Source organism: Alosa alosa, chromosome 21 (assembly GCF_017589495.1).
Source record: "Alosa alosa isolate M-15738 ecotype Scorff River chromosome 21, AALO_Geno_1.1, whole genome shotgun sequence".
In the NCBI taxonomy this organism is placed as follows: Eukaryota; Metazoa; Chordata; class Actinopteri; order Clupeiformes; family Clupeidae; genus Alosa; species Alosa alosa.
In genome coordinates this window covers 798,190-821,791 of record NC_063209.1, presented here as the reverse complement: position 1 = coordinate 821,791, position 23,602 = coordinate 798,190, and the positions used below count along the sequence as shown (strand labels likewise).

Here is a 23,602-nt window from a genome sequence, read left to right as displayed (position 1 = left end):
ATGCTGTCCCCTCAATGCTAATGTAAACCCTGGTAGAATAATTGCTGTCTGCTATAATTTTGAAAAATAATAGCTCGCAGCAACATATGGAAAAAAAGAACTATGAACTAGTTCAAAATTTTGAATTATGAACTATGAACTGAACTAGTTCATTTTAAAATGTATATGAACTGAACTATGAACTAGTTCACGTAGAAAGTGTCCCAACACTGTCAACACCATCATAATTTGTGTCAACACCCAGGGGCGGATTAAGGTGGTTATGGGCCCCCTCCCACAAAATGGCCTATATAAGGCAACATACAACTGAACCACCAGATACTCATACAACATCACTGCAATGTTGGTACAGCAACAGCTGAACACCAAACAGGCCTACTCACACCAGGCAGCATCCTTTTGACCAGCAATTGAACCACCAACTAGGCCTACTCACACATAAGACAACGTCCTTGCAGTAACACCTGCCTACTTGCATCAGGCAGCATCCTAAAATGCAGCAATTGAACCACCAAATACTCACAGACAAGACATTCGTGCAGACAACTTCCTTACAGCAACAACCAACATCAAACAAAAGTCATAGCCTGCGATTTGTTACACCAGCAGACAGTTTATAATAATCGACCACAGCAGTTATGAACTAGCCTACATACAGTATTCCTACCTTTAGAAGTTTTTGAAAGAAATTTGAAAGAATAATTTTTTTTATGGCCAATGGGGGCCCCCCTGGCAGTCTGGCACATATGGGGCCCCTAGGCTGCAGCCACATCTAGCCTATGCATTGATCCGCGCCTGTCAACACCATTAGGATTTGTGTCAACACCATCAGAATTTGTTTAAATCTGCTTTCACTTTGACATTAGAGTTTTTTTCTGTACATTATTGTAAAAGGGGACAAATTAAATTGATCAAGATTTAATTTATAAAAGCGGTAAAAGGGGGAAATATCCAAGGGGATGAATCATTTTTATAGACACTGTATATCTGCCAAGGTGATGGATTTCATTGAAGAGGAACATGTGAGTCGCCTGTAGTCATTTTGAAAAATGTTTCTCCGTTGATAACCTTGTCAACTCCGTAGGATGGACTTCACATTGTTTTTGCATTAAACACTGACTTGTCTGACTTTAAAAATGCGATATAATTCATTTCAAATTCTGTGTGCATTATTAAGGGAACCAAGAGACTGATAGTCAAACTATTTGCGGTGGCTTCAGGCCACCCGTGTACTGTATTACACCACTGCTGTATCTCTTTACGGGCTGCTGCTTGCAGACCCAGTGCGTTGTACGGCCAAGGTAAGTGCCTTATTGTATTGTATTGTGTTGTATTGCATTGTGTTTTTCTGTGGTAGGCAATGGCGGCACACTACTGCAGATTCTGTAGGGCCACGATGGCCCCAATGCCGGGCATAGAGAGTGTCTGCTTGCCTTGGGGCCGCCCACCTCCTGGAGGATGTCGACAGCCCTGCAGCGCAGCCTGTGACCTTCCTAGGGAGGAGCGGCTCCGCCGGGGCTGACCAGGCATGTGGCCCGCGTGGGCCGGGACAAGCGGCACTCACCCGACCGACCATCCCACTCTCATAGGCATGGCTGTAAGCATACGCTGGCGTAAGCGGCAACATGAGTCCCCTTCCAGGCATGATCAGGTGGAGGTCCCTGGACCTGCTAAAGCTCGGCTCCAGCTGCCGTGACCCGAGGGTAATGGCACGGAGCAAGCTTCAGATTCTCTCAGCTCTCCAGGCTCTGGCTGGGAGGATGGACAGGCTGGAGGGTCTCCAGGGCACGTCATCCCCTTCTCTGCCCCTGGCCAGGAAGGTCTCTTCCCATCCAGGCCTGGAGAGCCATGGTGCGGATGTTGATCTGGGTGATGTGGATGTGCTGTGGCTCCATGCCCCTCGTTTCACGATCCAATGGCGTAAGCGGGGGCGGCCTCCTGGATGAGCTATATTCAGACATGGTGCAGCCAACTGATGAATCCACGGTGCCAGGGGAGGTCCCCGTCGGCTCCATGATGTCGCCGGGTGTTGAGTGCCTCCAAGATCCCTGGGTCTTCAGGCCCCTATGCCGAACATGGCTTCCCTTGGGGCGTCTGGGAGAGGCGTCTCGCACAGCAGCCCACCACCCTGTATACCTGTGGCAGTGGATTACACAAAGGTGCTGCAGGCGGCATGGGGTAAAAGTCGCTACAGCCCCCAATTCAATCCAGGTTGCCGTCAGCTGGCAAAGGCTGCCTATCCGGCCGACTCAGGGCTGGGGATATGCCACCAGTCGAGCAGTCCATCGCCGCCTGGACTTCCCTGGGGCCTGCCAATGCATCTCCCAATCCACGCTGCCCGGCGTAAGGAGTGTGCCAAGGCGGAGGACCGTCTCATCAGTCAAGTATGGGCAGCGCCCTGGCCATCACTCTGGCGGCTAAAAAGCGATGAGCCCGGAGGACCATGATGCAAGGGCCCTGGTGGATGCCGCACTGTCAGCCCACTCCCAGCTGGCCAGCGTGATGTGGGGAGTGCTATGGCCTCTGCGGTGCTGTGCGTAGACAGGTGTGGCTTGCCCAAACCTCTCTCCCTGATGCCATCAGGACAGACCTGTTAGGTCTCCCGGTGGTGCCTGGGCATGTGTTCCATCCAGACTCCCAGGGGTGCTGGACAGAGTGGAACAGGCTGGCTTCTAGAGAAACTGGTCAGTGTGTATTGCCACAGGCGGCTCCGGTTCCCCACAGGGCAGCATCAGGTAAGTATGGGCGGTGGCAGCCAGCCCGAACACCACAGGTAAGTATCAATTATGCTGCCCCGCGGGACCCGAGCTTTAGGTGCACCAGACCAGGCTTAGCCCCAACTCCCTGGCCCAGAGGACAGCAAAAGACCTCGGCCGAGGCAGGCAGAGGTGCAGGCGGTGGTGGCGGTCCTGCCTAGGGGATCGGGGCTGCCCGTGATTGCCCTTCCCAGCTGTCAGGACCTCCTGGGAAGGGATTGTGCCAGACTCTTGGGTTGTGGCTACGGTGACTCGCGGTTACCGCCTACAGTTTCGGCGGCGGCCCCCCTCGTTTTCAGGGGTCAAGATGGCGTCTGTGAAAGACCCCTTTTAAATTCCGTGCTTGTCAAGGAGGTCAGGAGTTGCTTCTGAAAGGGGCCATCTCAAAGTGCCGCTGCATACGGCACACTGGGTTTTATTCCAAATATTTTATTGTGCCCAAAAAAGACATAGGTTACCGGCGGTCCTCGACCTCAGGCCCTTGAACCAGTACCTCAAGGTGCTGCCATTCAAAATGGTCCCGCGTTGGAATAGTGATTCGTTCCATCCAGGAAGGGGAGTGGTTTTACGTCTCTGGATCTAAAAAGCCAGCGTACTTCCCCGTCCCTATCTGCCCAGCACACAGGTCCTTCCTCCGAAAAGCCTTCCAAGGCAGGGTGTTCCAGTTTCAGGTCCTCCCATTTTGGCCTTTCACTGGCCCCAAATTTTTACTGCGTGGTGGCAGCGCTTTCTAGCCCCCTGCAGGTCCAGGGCCTAAAGATCCTACCGTGCCTGGACGACTGGCTAATTTGTGCCCCATCTCAGGTGCAGGTGGTGCCGCGACACTAACACCGGTTCTGACCCATATCCAGGCCCTGGGTTTCCGGTCAACTGGAAAAAAGAGCAACTTGCAGCCCGCCAGCAGGCGGATTTCCTTAGTGTCCTCCTCGGCTCGGTCAGCATGGCGGCGTCTCTCACTCCCACGGAGGGCAGACAGCTTGACGAGGCTCTGACAGGCTTTTCGGCTGGGCAGACTGGTCACTGCCCACAAAGTCCAGAGGCTGTTGGGCTTCATGGCCGCGGCAGCTGCGGTACTGCCATTGGGCCTGCTGAAGGCACGCCCCCTGCAGTGTTGGTTCAATGCCTTTCAGCTCCACCCGAGGGACGACAGGCATGTGAAGTTGCGGGTGTCTCCTGCTTGCATCCGAGCCCTGCGTCCTTGGAGGGACAGGAGGTTCTTACTCCAGGGGGTTCCACTGGGGGGGCCTTCCTCACAAGAGGCAAGCCATCACGACAGACGCTTCTCTGACAGGCTGGGGAGCTGTCTGGGAAGGGCTGTCAGCGAGGGGTGTGTGGCCTCCCTCCTGGACGTCAGAGCACATCAACGTCCTCGAGCTGAAGGCCATCCATCTTGCCCTGCAGAGGTTCCTGCCAGGGTTGCGAAGCCAACATGTTCTGGTGAGGACAGACAGGTCCCGGCGGTGCTTCCAGGTGGCGGAGGAGTTGCTGTCATGGGCATGGCCGCGTCTGGCTTCAGTGAGGGCAGTACACGTTCCAAGTGTGGAGAACAGGGCGGCCGACATTCTCTCCAGGACCGGGCCACTCCCGGGGGAATGGAGATTGAACCCAGAGGTGGTCAGCCAGGTCTGGGCTCAGTATGGGACTGCACAAGTGGACCTGTTTGCGTCGGCAGAAGCGACTCACTGCCCAGAGTGGTACTCTCTCTCGTGGGACAGGGGAGGCAGTTTGGGCCTGGATGCTCTGTCACAAGACTGGCCGACAGGCTTGTTGGACGCTTTTCCTCCATCCCCTCTTGTACCTCAGGTCCTGCGGAGGATCAGGGAGGGCCAACACACAGTTCTGCTGGTGGCCGGCGAGGCCTTGGTTTCCAGACTTTCTCCGGCTCCTGCGGGGTCAGCCATGGCAGTTACCCTGCCGGGCGGATCTTCTGTCACAAGCAGACGGGCAGATCTGGCATCTGAACCCAGGTGCCCTGCGCCTGTGGGTTTGGCCCCTGCAGAGTCAGTCATTGAACAGCTAGCTGAGTCTGTGCAGGAGACTCTGAACAACGCCAGGGCTCCTTCTACTAGAGCTTGCTATGCACTCAGGTGGAGGATCTTTTCGGATTGGTGTGCCAGCTTGGGTCTTGAGCCAGCGGTTTGCCCTGTGCCACAAGTTTTGCGCTTCTTGCAGTCCTATTTGGATCAAGGCAAGGCGGTCAGTACTGTGAAGGTTTATGCCTCGGCCATTTCAGCCTTTCACCAGGGTGCGGATAACAGGCCCTTGGGTAGGCATCCACTGATTGGTCAGTTTTTAAAGGGGCCCCCGGTTCGCGTCCAGTTCGCACTTTGCGGGCACCAAACTGGGATTTGTCCACCGTTTTTAATGTCTCTTACTGAAGGCCCATTATGAGCCCATTTTAGATGCAGATCTGCGATCTTTGTCTCTGAAAACTAGCTTTCTCCTGGCTCTTTGTTCGGCCAAGCACGTCGGGGAGCTGTGCGCCCTCTCCGTCAGCGAAGACTGCCTGAGGTGGCAGGCAGGGGGCACTGACGTGTCACTGGCCTAATCCAGCCTTCCTGCCTAAGGTTCTAAGTCAGCAGTCTATCAACCAGGTTCTGGAGCTGACCCAATTCCAGCCGTCTGCTGCCTCACAGGCAGAGCGCGACAAGTTGCTCACTCTGTGCCCAGTCAGGGCTTTGAGAGCTTATCTGGCCCGTGACGCAGTCGTTGAGGAGGGAACACACTCAACTTTTGTCTGTTTATAGGCGTGAAGCAGGGACTACCGCTTTCAAACAGCGGCTGTCGCGATTGGCTGGTTGAGGTTATTTCCCATGCCTACCAGGCTCTGGGAATGCCGGTCCCTTCGGTACAAGGGCTCACTCCACCAGGAGTATGGCTACGTCTTGGGCTGCCCTTAAGGGGGTACCAGCAGCGATATCTGTGCAGCGGCTTCATGGGTGGCGCCTTGCACTTTTACCAGGTTTTATAGGGTGGGCGCCACTTTCGCCCAGCTCCGGTTGGCGACGCTGCACTCATGTCCGTGACCGAGCGAGGTTTTAATGGTTAGCTTAGAGCTCCTCGCGACTTTTTTGGTATGTGTCATCCCTTTTTTAGACCGTAGTGATGGTCAGAGTGAGGTCGAAACAGATCGTAAGATTACGCATGTAACTATGGATCTGTGAGACGAGGGATGACCGCCACTATCCTTGTCGCCGGACCATCCTGAGGCTCAAGGTAGGAGACTGAACCGGGGAGCAATCTCCGCTATTTACAAGCTCGAGTCGTTCTGCTTCCGGAGGTCATGGGCATGACTTTGTTGACATATGGTCTTGGTGATAGGCAGAACGAAGGTGACCATTCCTTTTTTAGACCGTAGTGACGGTCATCCCTCGGTCTCACAGATCCATAGTTACATGCGTCATTTACGTTTTGTGAAAGAAACAGCTTAATGTACATTCTTGATTCACTCTATTTCAAGGATTGTTTGTCAAATTATTCAAGATGGATGTGGCTACAAACAGACTTACTAGTGACTGTCGGAATCCAGGGTATTCATCTTCTTCAATATTGCCACCTCAGACATGGCAACATCGCGGTAACTATCAATGTTTTTTACAATCTTCATGGCCACATGGACACAGTCACTTTCAACAGGAAGATACAGATGACATTTATTGTTCAATGAAAAAAGAATTACATTATTAATAGAACCCTATTTGAAAATAAGAATTATTCACTCACTAAGAATACAAAAAAAAAACAGAGTATTTTTAAACTCAGTTCAGAGAAATTTGAAACTCACTCAGAAAACTTTCTATCTGAATTCTTCACATTGCTAATGTGAAGTTAATTAAAACAATACAAAGACAAGGAAAGACCATAGCATGTCTCTCATTTCTCTCCTAATTCCTATTCAGTACTTTGTGGAGTCACCTGGAAATGTCTTTGTTCTTGTAAGAAAATAATTTCTAATTGTTTTCCATTAATTATTAAAACAATATCTACAAAGAAATGCAAAGGCCCATGTAGCAACCAATAACTAACTAGCAAGTAATAACTGCAAATAACATAATAATGTTGGCCGTTTTTAATGTAATAAAGTCTATAATGTAATAGCTTGCCAACAGTGAATAACATATCTATGTACAATAATAATACATTATTGTCTTGGTAAAATAAGAAATCCTTTAATAATGTAATAGCTGGAGCCGATAGTGTAATAATATACTAATATCACTCTATTTATTGGATACAAAGTGTTACACTTCCATGGCACATTTACATCACAAATAATTGTATAGGAGCAGGCTTCACTCAGTCTCTTATTCGTCTTTTAGAGGGCTAGGCCAACCCTATAAATGATGAGAAAGGAGAAAAAAGGCCACACTTTGCATATGAAGGTGTTTATTGCACAAATGCGTTTTGGCGTAGCATCTTCTTCAGTGTGCTCAAGTGAATGAATGCTTGGCTATAACCTAACCCACATCCTCACATATACCCCCTTTATCAGCCAATGATGATACAGTGTCACTTAATACAATAATTCAATTAAAACAGTCCATCACTCATTAGTTTGAACACGTTATAAACAGAATTACATCAAACACAGGCCAATTAAATCAGCAACAACGTTTACAAGAAACAAGTCAATGAAGTGAAATTAAGTCTCCTAGATTAGATTAGATTCAACTTTATTGTCATTGTGCAGGGTACAAGTACAAAGACAACAAAATGCAGTTTGCGTTTAACCCACGGCCGGTTCTCCCTATACGCACACTACGCAAGTTGTGTAGGGCCCCGCAAGTTAATGAAGGCCCCCTCCCCCATCTCCCCTTGAGTCAAGCTAGTGACAGACATGTGTACAGTTATAGCGACAGTGTCTCATACATTAAGAAGATGATCATGAAACCAAATTACCATTCAGGGCATGAAAAACGGAAGAAGAAACTTCAAACACGAGAATGAACAGCGGGAACAGTCGGGTAAACTTTTGAGTTCGTTCCATGGTTTGATGTCAACATACAGTATATTTCTCCATCGCGTGTTGCTGTCCTAGCCTAGGCCTACCTAACAGGTCAGCGAATCCCCTGATCTGTCTGTGGCTTGCTTGCCAGCCTTTCCCAGTCACAATACTTCACAAAGTTGTGAAATGTAATTGCATATTCCGTGTTTGGAATGCGGGCGACTAGCTACATTTAAAAAATAAAAAAAACGCATCCTTAAATGCGTTCATAACGTGCAGCTCGGGATAAATCTAGCAGCTTTTCAGCAGAAACACAGGACCTGTCGAAAATAATTGGTGATTTCACTCTTCCTAGACATTTTTAAAAGAAGTAAATAGTTTTACAATATTTCAGTCAAGCTTTAGTTGGTTTAGGATAGCCTAACTGAACTTATGCAAAATGGAAAGTTTCATAAAGTATTGACTTTGATTCCCTGCTGCATATACTGGACAATAGATGCACATCGTAAATTAGGCCTATATAAAGTATTAAAATAATTGTTTAAAACTATTGAAGGGAATCAGGGGGAGCCAGTTCAGTGGCCTATGTATTTGGCAAGTAGCCTACTACAGACACAGGTGAAGAACAGTCAGCCTCAGCCAGTAGGCTACTAGCACAACTCTTACAACAACAAAAAAAACTGCATTACTTCAAGTGTCAAACTGTGTATCAAAACCACAGTTTTGGAGGAAATATTTGAAGTTCTTAAGGAGGAAATGCAGTATTTTGGACATGGAAAAACTGCATAGTACTGTACTTTACTGCAGAAATGCAGTATTATGGACATAAAAATAGGCTACTGCACTATAGCCTACTGTATAACTGAACTGTACTTCACTGTACTGATAAAACTGCAGTTATTTTTTGTAATGGGTACATACATGGGCATGTATAGCTGTGAAGGTGATTCACACAATTAGTTTTCTTTCTCCTTGTCATTTATGGAGAAAAACACTATATTTGGTAACATCCATAGACATCCAAAATGGGGCCGGATGATTGTATTGGGAGCACTGAGGTGTCAGATGTTAAATGGTTACATTTTGGCCCTCAGAGTTCAGGATGGACTCAGGATTTTGCTTAGGGCTCCATGGAGGTCTGAACCGGCACTGGTCTAACCAGAAGTGCAAAAAAGTGTAATGTGATATACAAAGTATAGACAGGTGGTGCATAGACAGGACAAGAAATATAGTGCAGTGTAGACAGTAGTATACAGTTGGTTTACAGAAGGTGGTATATAAATTATAAATTAAATATATAAATTAATATATATAGAAATGAAATATAAATATGTGCAGTGTATTAGCAGTTACCTAATACGAGTAGAATAAATATGATTATGTAATATGAAAAATGTATGAACAACATGTACAGTTAGGCTTCTAAGTTTCTGAACCCATGCTAATGTTGACTAAAAAGAGGAATATAAAATCATATTTTTTTGGACACCAATTTTCTTTGTGAATGAATAATGTATAATAAATAAATAAATGTTCTTCCTTAAAATACAGGAGTCATAAGTATTCGCACCCCTATATGTTAAAAGGACACGCCACCCAATGTCAGTAGTAATATATGTTATTACCTTAACTTTCACGAGTTGAGTCATACCTCTCCCGTGTAGCGCGACTGTGCGCGGCGTGACTGTGTTAGCATGTTGCTATGCTAGCAGGCTCAAGCGTAGCCAGATGTAGAAGTAATCAACTTTTCCAAGCGAATAAACAGGAGAACTACAATGTGTGGCGCAATAGCACAGGGAGTACTTCGACCTAGCGTAGTAACATTAATTAACACCTAATTATAGATCCTATCCACCACAGAGTTTAGAATCCATGCTTGATCGACCCCTCAGCCTCCCCCTCCCCTCTGAGCGAGAGAGACACACACAATAGAGATGCGCTGCACCAAAGTTTTTTGACCAATTTTCAAAACCGCACCCGCCCACCATCCGCTGGTTGTTTTAATGTAGGCTATATGGGTGATGCAGCGCTGCTGACGTGAGGCTAGAAAGCCCTTGCCTGTTCTAGAAAGACTGATCCAATGCAGCAAATATATTAAAAGGCTAAAGTCGTACATTAGCTATGTTGTAGCCTATCCCCAGAATATCAGCAGCAAACTCAGTCTCTGTCTCGCAAAACAGTCTCCAAATAAAACGCACATAGGCCTGTTGCCTATTCTACCAGCTTGTGACAATACAGTATATCGTCCAAAATGCTTGATTGCATTGCATTCTCCACATTTTTAGCTAAATTTTCATGTACCACATCAGCATTGTTGTTCAGTGAATCTTTTGTTAATTGCTTTACAATTACCGTCGGGCCTATAGGCCTATTGCCTGGCTTGCCTCAGCTTCGGTCACGTCCTTTTTATCATTGTAATAAAAAACGCAATTTGCCACATAATTTCAACATGCTCCTGGCCTACTAATTAATGCCTATTGTACTTTATTTTTTGCAAAAAGAAAGAAATCCTTGATAAAATAACAAGTCATTCACATTATAGGCTACTTTACGCACTGTCATGTCAGGGTGACACTATGACAAGCCTGTTCTGAAGACTCCCATTCATTTTGACTGTACGGGAAGAGAGCGTGTCTTTTTCAGACAGACAGCGCAATTCATTTTATACCAGCAGGCCGATCAGACAAACTATATGACGCCCCGATATTAAAGAAACTCCGACTCCATTCATTCTGAAAGTCCACCGCACAAAACAGTGCAACCTGCATGTTCACATTTTTAACAAACTTGCTTGCTTGTCTTAGACATCTAAGTCTTCCGACTATTTTTCTTACCTTCTTTTTCCGCTGTGGATGTTATTGAGTTTGTAGAAGTTTTAGCTCTTACGTTCTGAACATCTCGCAGTGCCATCGCCCAATGTCATTTCTGAGTCATATTATGTCTCTCTTTTAAATGCCTATTCCCTGAATGGTAGGCTACAATTACTATGTGTTTTATATATAGGCTAATATTGAAACAAAATAACCCAGGCAGTCTCATCTAGGATATAACATAGGTTGAAGTCAACGTCAAGTTGGTTCTATTTAGGGAGGTGAATGTGTATAAACATCTGTAGATGACTCAGAAATGACATCGGAAGACAAGGAGTGAATAGTGGCAAGAGGCAAGCCGAAGGCTGCTGACAAGGGCCCGACGCTATTGTAAAGCAATTTACAAAAGATTCACTGAACAAAAATGCTGAATTTACATGAATTTAGCTAAAAATGTGGAGAATGCAATGCAATCAAGCATTTTGGACGATATATTGTCACAAGCTGGCAGAACAGGCAACAGGCCGATGTGCGTTTTATTTGGAGACTGTTTTGCGAAACAGGCAAGGGCTTTCTAGCCTCACGTCAGCAGCGCTGCATCACCCATATAGCCTACATTAAAACAACCAGCGGATGGTGGGCGGGTGCGGTTTTGAAAATTGGTCAAAAAGCTTTGGTGCTGATGGATGATAAGTTTTGCTATGCAGTTATGGTTGAAGTAATAGCCCATCACATCTCTAGTGTGTGTACCTCTCTCGCCAGAGGGGAGGGGAGGCTGAGGGTCGATCAAGCATGGATTCTAAACTCTGTGGTGGATAGGATCTACAATTAGGTGTTAATTAATATTACTACGCTAGGTCGAAGTACTCCCAGTGCTATTGCGCCACACATTGTAGTTCTCCTGTTTATTCACTTGGAAAATCGCCACGTTTCATGTTGTGTGACTGTAGACATTTTTATCAACTACTCGTGCAACTATTTAAGTCGGGAAAACGTGGATGTTTTTGATTACTTCTATGTCTGAGCCCGCTAGCATAGCAACATGCTAACACAGTCGAGCCGCGCACCAAAGCGTTTGAGTGCACGTACTGACACGGGAGAGGTATGACTCAACTTGTGAAAGTTAAGGTAAGAACATATATTACTATTGACATTGGGTGGCGTGTTCCTTTAAATTCCCATAGAGGCAGGCAGATTTTATTTTTAAAGGCCAGTTATTTCATGGATTCAGGATACTATGCATCCTGATAAAGTTCCGTTGGCCTTTGGAATTAAAATAGACCCACATCATCACACACCCTTCACCATATCTCACAATTGGCATGGTTTTATTTCAGTTAGCCTAATATCTGGTTTGATTAAGAGATGATCTTGTGTCGGAAGAAAGTAGTTCTACAAACAAGACAGTTTTAGCGATTAAAACGTTTAAATTGTAAAAGGAAATGAACACAGCGCAAGTGGTAACAGTGGAATAAGCGGGATAATGGACTCCACGGTGGTCTGTTCACAGAAATGAATGCACTTACGAGGTTTAAACGGCCCTACACTTCGCGTCAGGGCCGTTTTACAACCTCGACCGTGCATTCATTTCTGTGAACAGACCACCGTGTCGTCAATTATCCCTTACGTCTTTGTCCAAGCATGTTTGTCACATTTCCAGTTGATTACAACCTGTTAATCATTGTTTTAACTGTAAATATAGGCATTTTCAACACAGTACCTAGTTTTTATAGACATCCCCTGACTAACAAATTTCAACACGCTTTGTTTTTATTTAGATTTAGTGTATTCTCTTGTCTTTCCAATGTTGAAGAATGACTAGAGGATTTAGCCTCTGTGTCACTTAATTTTCATACATTAGTGAAAAAGAAAGTCATGAACTACTTCTGAAAATTCAAAGACACTCTGATTACTCAAGATTTTTCTAGGGGTGCCAATATTTGTGAGCAACGTGTTTTTGTTAAAAATATTTATTTCTTTATGAGATTTTCCTTTTTCTCAGAATAAATTTGCTTCCCTTCAAGGGTGAATTTTTCCTCATTGTTTTCTTTGTGAGATTACAATAAATCACCAACGGATTATTTTTTATACCTGTTTTTAGTCAACTTTATTTTAATTCCGGAGGGTACTGTAGTGGTTCCCAACCTGTCCTTTAGGCAGGGCCGGATTAACCATTAGGGCAACTGAGCACTTGCGTGTCTGTAGCTGCCTGCACAAATGCCGCCTGCTGTCAGCTTTGACACTGACACGCTCAGTGAATGAAGGCGAGCTATCACGTCGAAACAGTTCATAACATCCAGACTAGGCTGCTCGTCGTGTGGAGATGTCATTTTAGCTAACATAGCGGTTTCTTGAACACAATTGAGCAGTTAGTCCACACTTCAACAACCTACAAACACGAAATCTACTTATGTCTAAACTTTTGAGTGTAGCGCAGTAAGCACACACATAATTTAGTGGCTTTACGCATAGAGCGAGCGCATTCATGTTTGTTAATGCCAGGTATAGATTGCAATCTAATGCAGACAAGGCTTACATGCTATGAATATGACACACGTTTTGACCAGAGACGAAGCTAAAGGTGAATATATTACTGGATCAGCAGGTAACAGGACGTGAGAGTGCTCGCATGGCCAGACTCACTAATCCTAAAGCACAACCAGGGATGGGCACAAATACATCAAAATGTATTTCCAAATAAAATACCAAATACCCACCTTAAAAATGTATCAAAATAAACTACAAAATACAGCAGCCAAAAAATGTATCAAAATAAAATACTGTATTTTTGTATTTTCAAAATACTACAAAATACTTCTTTCTAAAAAAGCCTTTTTTGTCTATCCCTTCCCTACTTGGAAAAACATCTGAAAGCAAGAGACTCCTTCCATAATCAGTCAACAGATTAGATATGCTGACCCCTCATGTTAGACATCCCAATACAAACCTCTGCCAGGGTCGGTGCCAGCGGGTGGGGGTGGAGCAGGCCTTCGAGGCTTTTGGATAATTGAAACAATATGATCATGGGGGAAAATACTGCAAGGACCTAGTGGTCATAGCCTATAGTGTTGAATAGACTAGCACACAGCGTTAAATAGAATAGTTGCATAGGCTACAATACAAGTAAATAGGCTATAACAGACTCACCACTAGCAGGCCTAGGCTACAGCTGAGTGCAAAATCTCATCATCACTGTGTCTTTCCATTCATTTTGAAATGTTCTTGTAAGATCCTGCTCAAATTGCAACATTGAACGTAGGCTATGTGATCGCTCGAAATGTTCTTTAAAGTACATAACTCTAACACATTTACGATTGGATGGATTCCATGGACCCGCTTTTCACCTCAACAAAGGAACCAATCACAGAACGGAGGGGGGACAGCAAGACGATGATGACACACTGAAGCGGTTATGAGCTACGTACAGACGCATTTGATAGACGTTTGTAGCACCCAATAAATGTCTCTGAGCATTCGTAAACCACGTCTCAAATACAAGAAAATGAATGTGTAGTTCCGGCGAGGTCTGGCGTTAGCCAGGCTATGTGGCTAGGCAGAGGCACCAAATGTGATGGAAAGTTTAAGAGCGAACAGGACACTCGGCATGGCTTTTAGTATCTGGTCTGACAGTCCACTTTTATTGACTGTTAGTCTACTTACATAACTTTTAGCTTACAAACTATTAGCCTACTTACATAAAATCAGTGATATTGTACCATATGAGTTGCATGCGCAACAGAGATTTCTAAAGATTGCTGTAGGCCAGGGTCTGACTGGGAACAAAATTCGGCCCTGGCAATTATCTCCCGGACCGGCCCACCACTGGACCACTGCTTGACTAAATGAAAAATATAGGCTACTGAACATGGACATCGTAGTTGACAGAAATTACGTTTTGTGCCAACATGTTGTAGAAACACAACCACAACCTTTATTTGGTGCAAATCTTCTCCTTTACTTTGGTTATAGTCCGCGATTCATTCACATTAACTGTAGGCTATCACCACAAGTGTACTAAAGGTTTTTGCCCAAGTTTGTGTGCCGTCATCACATTTTGCAAAATTAGGCTACCTTCGTTACTAACCTACCAGTTGATACTTTTTACCTGCATCGACTCACGATTAATTGTGCATCTAATGTAACACTCGGTAGAGAGACTCCACTTTCCAAGTTTCACTTTCACTGTGGTTGTGAGCTAAAAGGCTACTATATGGGAAATACTTTGAAGTTCCTTTTGAGTCCAAAAAAGAATGGGTTTTCTTTAACCTGTGCTACACTTTTCCACCAAGTTGTGCGAAAATTGTAGGCTACCCGTAGTTTTTTATGTTGACAGACAAACCGCACAGTAGCCTACATGGTGCAGTACCTAGCCTAAATGGAAGCTCTTGGTAGCGCGTGCAACTAACGTCTATAAAAACAATATATTTATGGAATAAAACTAGACACCTCTGATTGCTGTTTACGGTTAAACTGCAATGATGTGAACACCAGCCAGCGGAGGGCACTTATATAGCCTAGGCTACCATGCATGGACTCGTAGGCTATATTTCCCAACCTGTATAAATCCACTTGAGGGGTGGGGCAGGGGGGCGCGATCTTAACACTGAACCTGTCATGAAAAGGCCAGAATGATTGACCTGTCACCCCCCAAGCCAAATGGATGCAACTGCATTTATAGGCTAGGCCTAGGCCTACATGACGGGCCGCAAATAGGCTAAATAAATGCATTTGCCCGGTTGTACAGATTACCAGTCTGAGCCTTCTGTAGGCTACAGTGGTGGCGACTAGCGTCGCGAGCCGAAACATTGCTAAGGTGCAGCTAAGAGAGTTCTAAGAGTGCTCCAGACCACTCTTACCAACGAACGATGTACGAAAGACATTCGTAGCAAGGTACCTTTCAGGAAATGCCTGAAAATGTTAAGGTAGAGTTTTAGAGGTTACGAACTACGTAGCGTTAAGAAGGCTTCGGGAAACCAGCCCCAGGTTTTTCTTGGTCAGTGGCAGAGGTGGACAAAGTACACAATTCCTTTACTTGAGTCAAAGTAAAGATACACCTTGTCAAATATTACTCAAATACAAGTGAAAGTTGTTATGTAAAAATTTTACTTGAGAAGTACTTGCTTTTAAAAATGCTTAAATATTCAAAAGTACAAGTATTTGTCCTTTTTAATGTGCTGTAATGTAACGTTTTGCTTACTTTCATAACTTTGCAACTGTTAAAAAGGATGCCATAATTCATTTTAAATTGTTATTCATTCTCTGTTCAAAAATCTAAAACATTTTCACCGCCAAATACAAAACAGGATAACTCAAATATGAGTAGCTTATTTTTTATTTAATGATGTAAAGATTTAGCTATGTGGTGAATGTCAGGTGCTCGTGTAATTTAATTCCAAATGCACCATGATCATAGAGAATATTCTTACGAAGAATCTGTCACTATCAATACCACAGCCAAGTTCAAATTGAACTATTGAAAAAATTCAATTCAAACTTCAATATGGTCTATTGCATTATCACATTTAAATAATCACTTGTGTTTATGTGCTTAAAGTACAGTATTTGCCTTTCAAATGTAATGTAGTAAAAGTCCAAAAATATTAGCCTAATACTCAAGTAAAGTACAGATACTCTAAAATCATACTTAAGTACAGCAATCAAGTAAATGTACTTAGTTACTGTCCACCACCATTTTTAGAGGGTGTAAGATGGCGATTTTTGATCACGCCCCAGACCACACCTTATGTTGTTAATTGCCACACCCCTGAATTGTCCCATTTTTTAACCAATACATCCAAAAAGGCCATGACTTCATGGTCAGAGTTCAAGGTAAATTGAATGGAAGGCAATTGAGTGTTGACATAATAATTAAAAGCATCCAACTCCTTTGTTCTTTTCCTTATAAAAAAAAGATATCATCAATACACCTGTACCACACCTTCAAATGTTTTTTGAATGGATTATCTGAGTAGATAAAATCCTGCTCAAATTTTCCCATAAACAGGTTGGCATAATTGGTTGCCATTGTCGAACCCATTGCAGTTCCCTGTATCTGCAGTTAGAATCTGTTCTGGAACATAAACTAATTTTTGGTCAAGACATAGCCAATGAGCCAATTAGATAAATGATTGAGTTGTTGTATTGAATGACACTGTATGAAGATTGGTTGATTAGTGGTGAGGGTGTAGGTATTTAAGTTAGGTTGTAGCCTAGCATTCATTTACTTGAGCACACTGAAGAAGGCACTATGCCGAAACGCTTCTGTGCAATAAACAGTTTTGCATGCAAAGTGCAGCCTTTTTCTCCTTTCATAACACTTACATCACAAGCCATCCATTTACCATCTTTTGTACTTCTAGTACCGGACTACAATTAAGTCAAAATTCAAAATACTTAAATTATATTTCTGATTTTGTTTTCAGTGTGTGAATAATTCATTAATATAATATAATCAAAAATGTATTATTGTTATTAAACAAAAAGACAGCATTTACTTAAAGTGAAAAACTCACTTACTTGATTGAATGATCAATGCATTCCACCACCTTTCCAAAAGCACCTTCTCCTAATGTACCAACAATTTCATCTGCAAGTGGAATTCTGAATTAGAACTATGGAATACAGACATCCAAACCTTCTGTAAAAGAAATTCCATGATAAAAAAATAACTCCAATATTCAAATATTAATGACTGTAAAAAGCATGGACAGCATGGCATCATGGCTTAACTAACATTAGTAGAAAACTAGAAAATGCAATTCCGAGGAATTACCATTACATAAAGGAAGTTTCTAGGTTAAACGGTTGAAGAGAAATTGTACACAGAAAAAGCGGTCAGCGGAATAATAATGAGAAACCTAGGAAGAACAGTACAGTGGATTTCCATGCACTGTAAAAAGAAGAAGAAGAAGAAGACTTCAGATAACAGAACAGTGCACTATAATGAAGCCAAAACTAATCAAAATGGGGTAAATGGGGTAATATAATATTTAATCAAAGTTGCAGCCAGATTCTTTGCAGTGTGCTATATTTGTACTACTATTTGGACGGTCAAATAGAGTACACGGTCAGAGTCTGCGTTCATTTCATCTGTCTTTTGTATGTTTTCTTAAACGAATCATTGTTTGTATGAAAGGGAAACATAAATCAGACAGAGCCAGAGTTACTCAGGAGGTAGATTACACATGCCTACCCTCATATAGCTGTGAGCTCCATTAACACTCGGAACAGAGACCTTAGCTACACAATAGTGTGTGTAATAGTGAAAGTGTGTTTACTCTTAGTACTGGGTAAACATGACTAATAACAGGATTTTTTTTAAAGAAAAATAATATAGATATAGTGTGGCAAACATGTTATTTATTACATTTGAGAATGAAAATTGGTTATTTTACCATCAAATTACGTATGACGTACTTACGAGTCTTCATCACTGCAGCTACATGGCCAATTTCAGTCATGACATCCATGCTCTTTACAGTCATTGTAATGGACAAGTATGGTACATGCACATACCTGAAATATAACTCTCAAAACAGATGCATAATATATATACATAGATAGATAGATAGATAGATATTCTGTACATCTTGATGTCAGCATGTCTCCATTGTGATAGATCAAGTGACCTTCGTCGTCATCTCCAATACTGGTGGCTCTTGTTCTTTGGTAGGTCCTCTGTGGTTTATTATCATCATCATCATCACCAAGAACATAAACCGATGAGAATTGGGGAAGCCGGACCAGTATCATTTATCCAATGAGAAGGGGATCAGGTGGCCCCACAAGCCAGCGATTTCCGAGACAGACAGGACGCAGTCACCATTAAAGAAAAACAAAGTAGCAAGGTACACACAAGAGAAATCCCACATAGTACATTTGTACCATTTTCAGAAAATAGATTAAGTATGTATAAGCGTTTAAGCATTCATGGTATTGGCATTGTTCCTTCACTGGATTGACTGGGCATTCTCAAGTAAGCTCTGACCTATGACATTTCTGTACATTGCATCTCTCTTGCATTAACATACGTATCAGATTAAAATACTTAAGGTAACAACTCTCCTCTCCAAATATCTTATTATATCTGACGAAAATGAGATGGAAATCTCCATACCGAGTCTGAGTGTTTACAGTTTTCGATGTTATGATATTGTTCGTGGTGATATCTCCTATTGCTATGTTGGTTATATCCATGATGTCCAGAAGATCTGGTAAAATGGTGCCAATCTTGCTCATTCTGTCTGCCACTATGGTGCTCCAAGTCCTTGGAAGCAATGTGATAGTTCTTTTTTTCGTACCCCATGTCCCATTCACACTTGTTTCCAGTCTCCAGACTGTCAGTCAAACTTCTGCTCTCCAGGTAGTCCCTGACAAACTGTAAGATCAGATCAAAATGGGTTAACGTCAAGGATTTCAATCCATACTCAGCCTAATGTGACAGCAGACCTTTTCATGCCCTGTGATATATATGCAAAACATTTTTAATTAGCAACATATCAGATTCATTATCTACTCCCTGAGAACCTGCAGGAAATTCCTGTGGGTACACTTGATCTCTGCAGTACATCAAGCTTTTATTACTCCCACACGATCATATCCCCTCACACTTAGAGACAAGAAATCATAAATAGCCATTTGCTACTACTGCACCCACTCAGCAACAGCGGTTCTATCTGTGAAGCTGAGAAGTGGATTTCAAGCCACTAAGCAAAAGTCAAAGGACCAGGCAGTTGGGTAAACTCCAAACTATGAAATGAGTCCTTCTTACAGACTAAACCTACTAATTTAAACATCTACAATCATTGGTCAACTTCACAAACCTTGTACATTTAATAATCCTATCTTATAGCTGTGAAAATGTTTGAAATCTATATTAGCTGTGCACAGTGTTGGTTCTCCAGGAATAGACACCTGTTCTAAAAAAAGGCATGGATCCTGTAAGCACATCTTGAGCCTGTTCCAGTCAAGGCCAAATAGAAGTGGATATTATGCTTGTTTCAAAAATAATCCACTGTAAATTATAATGTCTCGTGGCACACTTGAAGTTCAAATTTCGATGATATTAATTTGAAAGACACTCAATTTAATTTGCAACAATAAATCATAATAATTATAAACAATAATTATTTAATTGTATTATTAATTATTCTATGTAATTATTCTTTCTTTCTATGAGACATTATTGCTAATACCCTTGGATAACTTTAAAGAGCAATAAGTAGATGTAGACATGGATGTATTTTTATGGGTGTGGGTGTAAGGTTCCCCCATTCCAAAGAAACATTCCGTTGGAAAACAATGGGAAATACCTCTGATAATGACTCAGGCGAGATACATTTTATTGTGCTTCTTTCTCCTAAGTGCAGTGAATGTATATTGCAGTGAATGACCATTGTTTTTAGATTCTGCCCACCACAGAGTGATGAAATGAAAGATGAAAGAATGCATTGAGGTTTGGTATCACTTCAATGGTCTCAGCAATGGTCTCAAGAAATACAAGACCCTCAGTAGTAGAACAGTAGAATAAATCTCAAAATATTTTTGGAACTTTGAAAAACTGTTACTTATTCTGAGGGGACACTCTCTCTACCTCCTGCCTATTGTGTGTGTGGAATTTTGATTGTCGAATACACTACTGTTGCACGGTGCACCGATACTACAAAAGTATCGCAATACCCTGAAATTAAAAATGTCACAATTCCTAATTTTATTAGTATTGATACTTTTAAGAATGACCGTGTTCTTTTGAAGTAACATGCGTATGTGCAAGGCATGCTTCTAGCGCCTCCTCCCCTAGCCTGTGGCTGTGCGTCTGTTCTCCTCACACACACGTATGCCCAGCTGTAGTGCCATAAACAGCGAGACATGGCTGCTAGTTTAAGTGATGCTATGGTAACACATAATAATAGGCTAATATCAAGTTGATTTGCTCACTTGCATCCCTCAAGTTTGTGTTGCTAACCAACCTAGGCTGTGGGATGTACGTCATTTAGGCCTACTATTTGGGTTTAATGTGCTGTAATTTAGAAATAGGCTACGCAACCACGTATGGCAATGCTGCTTGGAACTTGAACCAAGGTAGCCTTGATGTTGCCGCTCGTTGTGTTACCGCAAGCTCTGCAATCAGCTGAGGTCGGTTATGAGGCCCATGTTCTGCGGCCGACAGCAGTCCTAGAATGTCACTGGATGCGTGCACAGCGGGCAGGAGGCCAAAACAGCACAAGGAATCCCGCAGTGAAGGCAGGAGTCAGGTGGACGAACAACGGTATGCAGCTATGACGTCGGCTTTCAAATTAAAAGTTAAAATTTATATAGCCACTTCTCTACACTGATTGGCTCGCCTCTGAATGCCAAGAGCCACTCGCAATGGCACTACCGGGCTAGCGTGGACCTTGTGCTGTTACATTCTACTCCGGCTTCTTGAATCGTCAACCCGACGATTGATGGTCAAACCTCCAGAGGTGAGGTACAGGGAACCATGAGGGCCTCCACACTAGCCCCACCCATGACCCGTGGCCCATGACCCAAAGGTCGGCAGGTGAGGAGGCACTGCAGGTTGCCAGACTCACCCAAAACATACTCTACGGCTGGTCTGCAGGCCAATATGCCGTGACTGACAGGGGCCGGGGCCCTACACCCAGTCCCCGCTAATGGGACTCACCACACTGGGGTCCCATGGCCCAAAGGTCCTCCTAGGGAGGAGCCACCCTGGTTACCCTTAATGCACAAAAACACATAACACGCGGGTGGTCAGTAGGCCGAAACACCGCGACACAGATCAGGAGGGGATACTCCCAGACCCCAATGGGTCCACAGCCCATGCCCCGAAAGTCCACCTAGGGAGAGGCCACTCCTTGTTGACCTGTACACAAAACACATACCATGACACGCGAGTGGTCAGTAGACCGAAACACCGCGACACACAGAGGCCAGGAGAGGATCTTCCCAGAGCCCGCTAATGGGACCACCAGCCCATGCCCCGAAGGTCCACCTAGGGAGAGGCCACTCCTGGTCGACCTGCAAACAACACATAACACAACATGAGTAAAAGCAGTCAATGCTGCAGACAAGGGGGCTGACTCCTCATTGGTCCAACGAACAGCTGCTGTTTTGTCTTGAGGAACAAAAACCAATCAAACAATATGGAGCTAAATTTGTCTCAATAATATTTGTATAAATCATATTTCTTGATTTGCATGTGTGTTTTGATATCTACAAATAAAAAAATCATATTTGTAACTCGTATACTGATTTTTACAAATATAGATGTGCATTTATAAATAAAATGCCATTTGTAAAACCGAAAATTTCATTTGTGAAATGTAATTCTGCATTTGTGGATCACACGCATTCTTCGCTTTCCAAAGTTACGTGTTTTTGAGACGTTCTTCACATGAAAGTCACACAAATCCACACGTAAATAGGCCTACTTTCACACAGAAATCGCAATCCAGTATATGGCGACATCCACAAATATTTCTCGACTTCCATTTGTGTTTTGACATCCACAAATAAAAAAATCATATTTGTAACTAGTAAATTGGTTTTCACAATTGTAGATGTGTATTTGTAAATGAAATGGCATTTGTAAAACTGAAAATTGCCTTTGTGAAATCTAATTTTGCATTTCTGGATCACCAGCACACACAGTTTTCTTTTTTCGCATTTGTGGATCAGCATTTGTGGATCACATATTTTTGAGACAAACTTGGCGGCAGAGAAGCCACCCAGATCCACAAGTAGCCTGCTGACACTTTCTAATCCAGTAGATGGCAGTGTTGTTCTATGGGACTCATAACCAAAGATTCTTTGCTCATAACACACAGAGCTAGCGAACCTAGTTCTTAAATCTAACAAGTTATGCCTTTTACAACAAGCTTTTTGATGGAAAAGTGGTGTTTAATTATGAGCGCCAAGAGCTTAAGCGGGGTCATATAGGTTTAGTTTTTTTTTTTTTTTTTTTCAAGATGCCCAAATTTCCGTCAATGATTCCCGGGACACTGAAAGACCGGGGTACACGAAACTTGGTGGGCATGTAACCCCACATGGATAGCACGGAACCATCGTTTTTTCGTTTTGATCTGTAGCCCCCCCGCTGGACTGGACCCCCTGAAAGGAGGGTAGGGCAGACACAGTTTTCTGAGAATATCTCGAAAACTGTAGGGTTTAGGAGGACCATTTTTTTTTGTATGTTGATCTCAAGGGGCCATGTCAACCCATTCCATAACCACTCATTTCATGTATAGCACCACCTAGTTAAACACAAAAAATGAGGTGTTGTTTTGAAGGTATCTGTGACCTAACATAGTCAAAACTGCACGAAATTGGAAGTGTAGGATCATTATGACACCCTCTGTATGCACGCCAAGTTTTGTGGAATTCCGTTCATGGGGGGCCACACAATAAATTAATTTATGTTACTATACACCAACTGGCCTGTACTGTAGGTGGCCGGAGACAGTTTTCTGTGAATATCTCGAGAACCGTAGGGCCTAGGAGGTCCACCTTTTTTATGTATGTTGGTCTTAAGGGGGCATGTCAACCCATCCCATTACCACTTATTTCATGTATAGCGCCACCTAGTTAAAAATTAAAAAGCAAAAAATTAGGTGTTTTCATCACAATATCTCTGGCTGACAAGGTCAAAACTGCACGAAATTAAAAGTGTAGGATCATTATGACACCCTCCGAATGCATGCCAAGTTTTGTGTACTTTCGTTCATGGGGGGCCTTACAATAAAATAATTTATGTGTACATTTAGTGACATACACCAACAAGGATTCCCGGGACACTGAAAGACCGGGGTACACAAAACTTGGTGGGCATGTACCCCCACATGGATAGCATGGAACTGTCATTTTTCGTTTTGATCTGTAGCCCCCGCTGGACTGGACCCCCCGAAAGGAGGGTAGGGCAGACACAGTTCTCTGTGAATATCTTGAGAACTGTAGGGCCTAGGATGACCATTTTTTTCCGTATGTTTGCCTCCAGGGGTCATGTTAACCCATTTCATGTGCACACATGTGCACAAACACACACACATACATTCACAGTAATCATACGTATGACACATACTCACACAGTAGAC

General features: G+C 43.4%; 1 protein-coding gene across 4 annotated transcripts in view; it reads right to left on the bottom strand.

The window, feature by feature from the left end:
• Positions 1–21,530, bottom strand: part of clk4a (CDC-like kinase 4a) — a 104,340-nt gene extending 82,810 nt beyond the window's left edge. The window contains exons 1-5 of one of the 4 annotated variants that reach the window (XM_048231890.1): positions 21,395–21,530; positions 18,628–18,888; positions 18,098–18,188; positions 17,028–17,097; positions 6,266–6,382 (exon numbers count right to left, since the gene is read on the bottom strand). In XM_048231890.1, the coding sequence (XP_048087847.1) occupies positions 6,266–6,382; positions 17,028–17,097; positions 18,098–18,188; positions 18,628–18,888; positions 21,395–21,397 (542 nt within the window). In that variant the 5' untranslated portion in view covers positions 21,398–21,530. Of the gene's footprint in view, positions 1–6,265; positions 6,383–17,027; positions 17,098–17,931; positions 17,967–18,026; positions 18,189–18,627; positions 18,889–19,037; positions 19,069–21,394 lie in introns of those variants that run through there. The other 3 variants (XM_048231891.1, XM_048231892.1, XM_048231893.1) reach the window with 3 other exon arrangements.
• Positions 21,531–23,602: the final 2,072 nt, after the last annotated feature.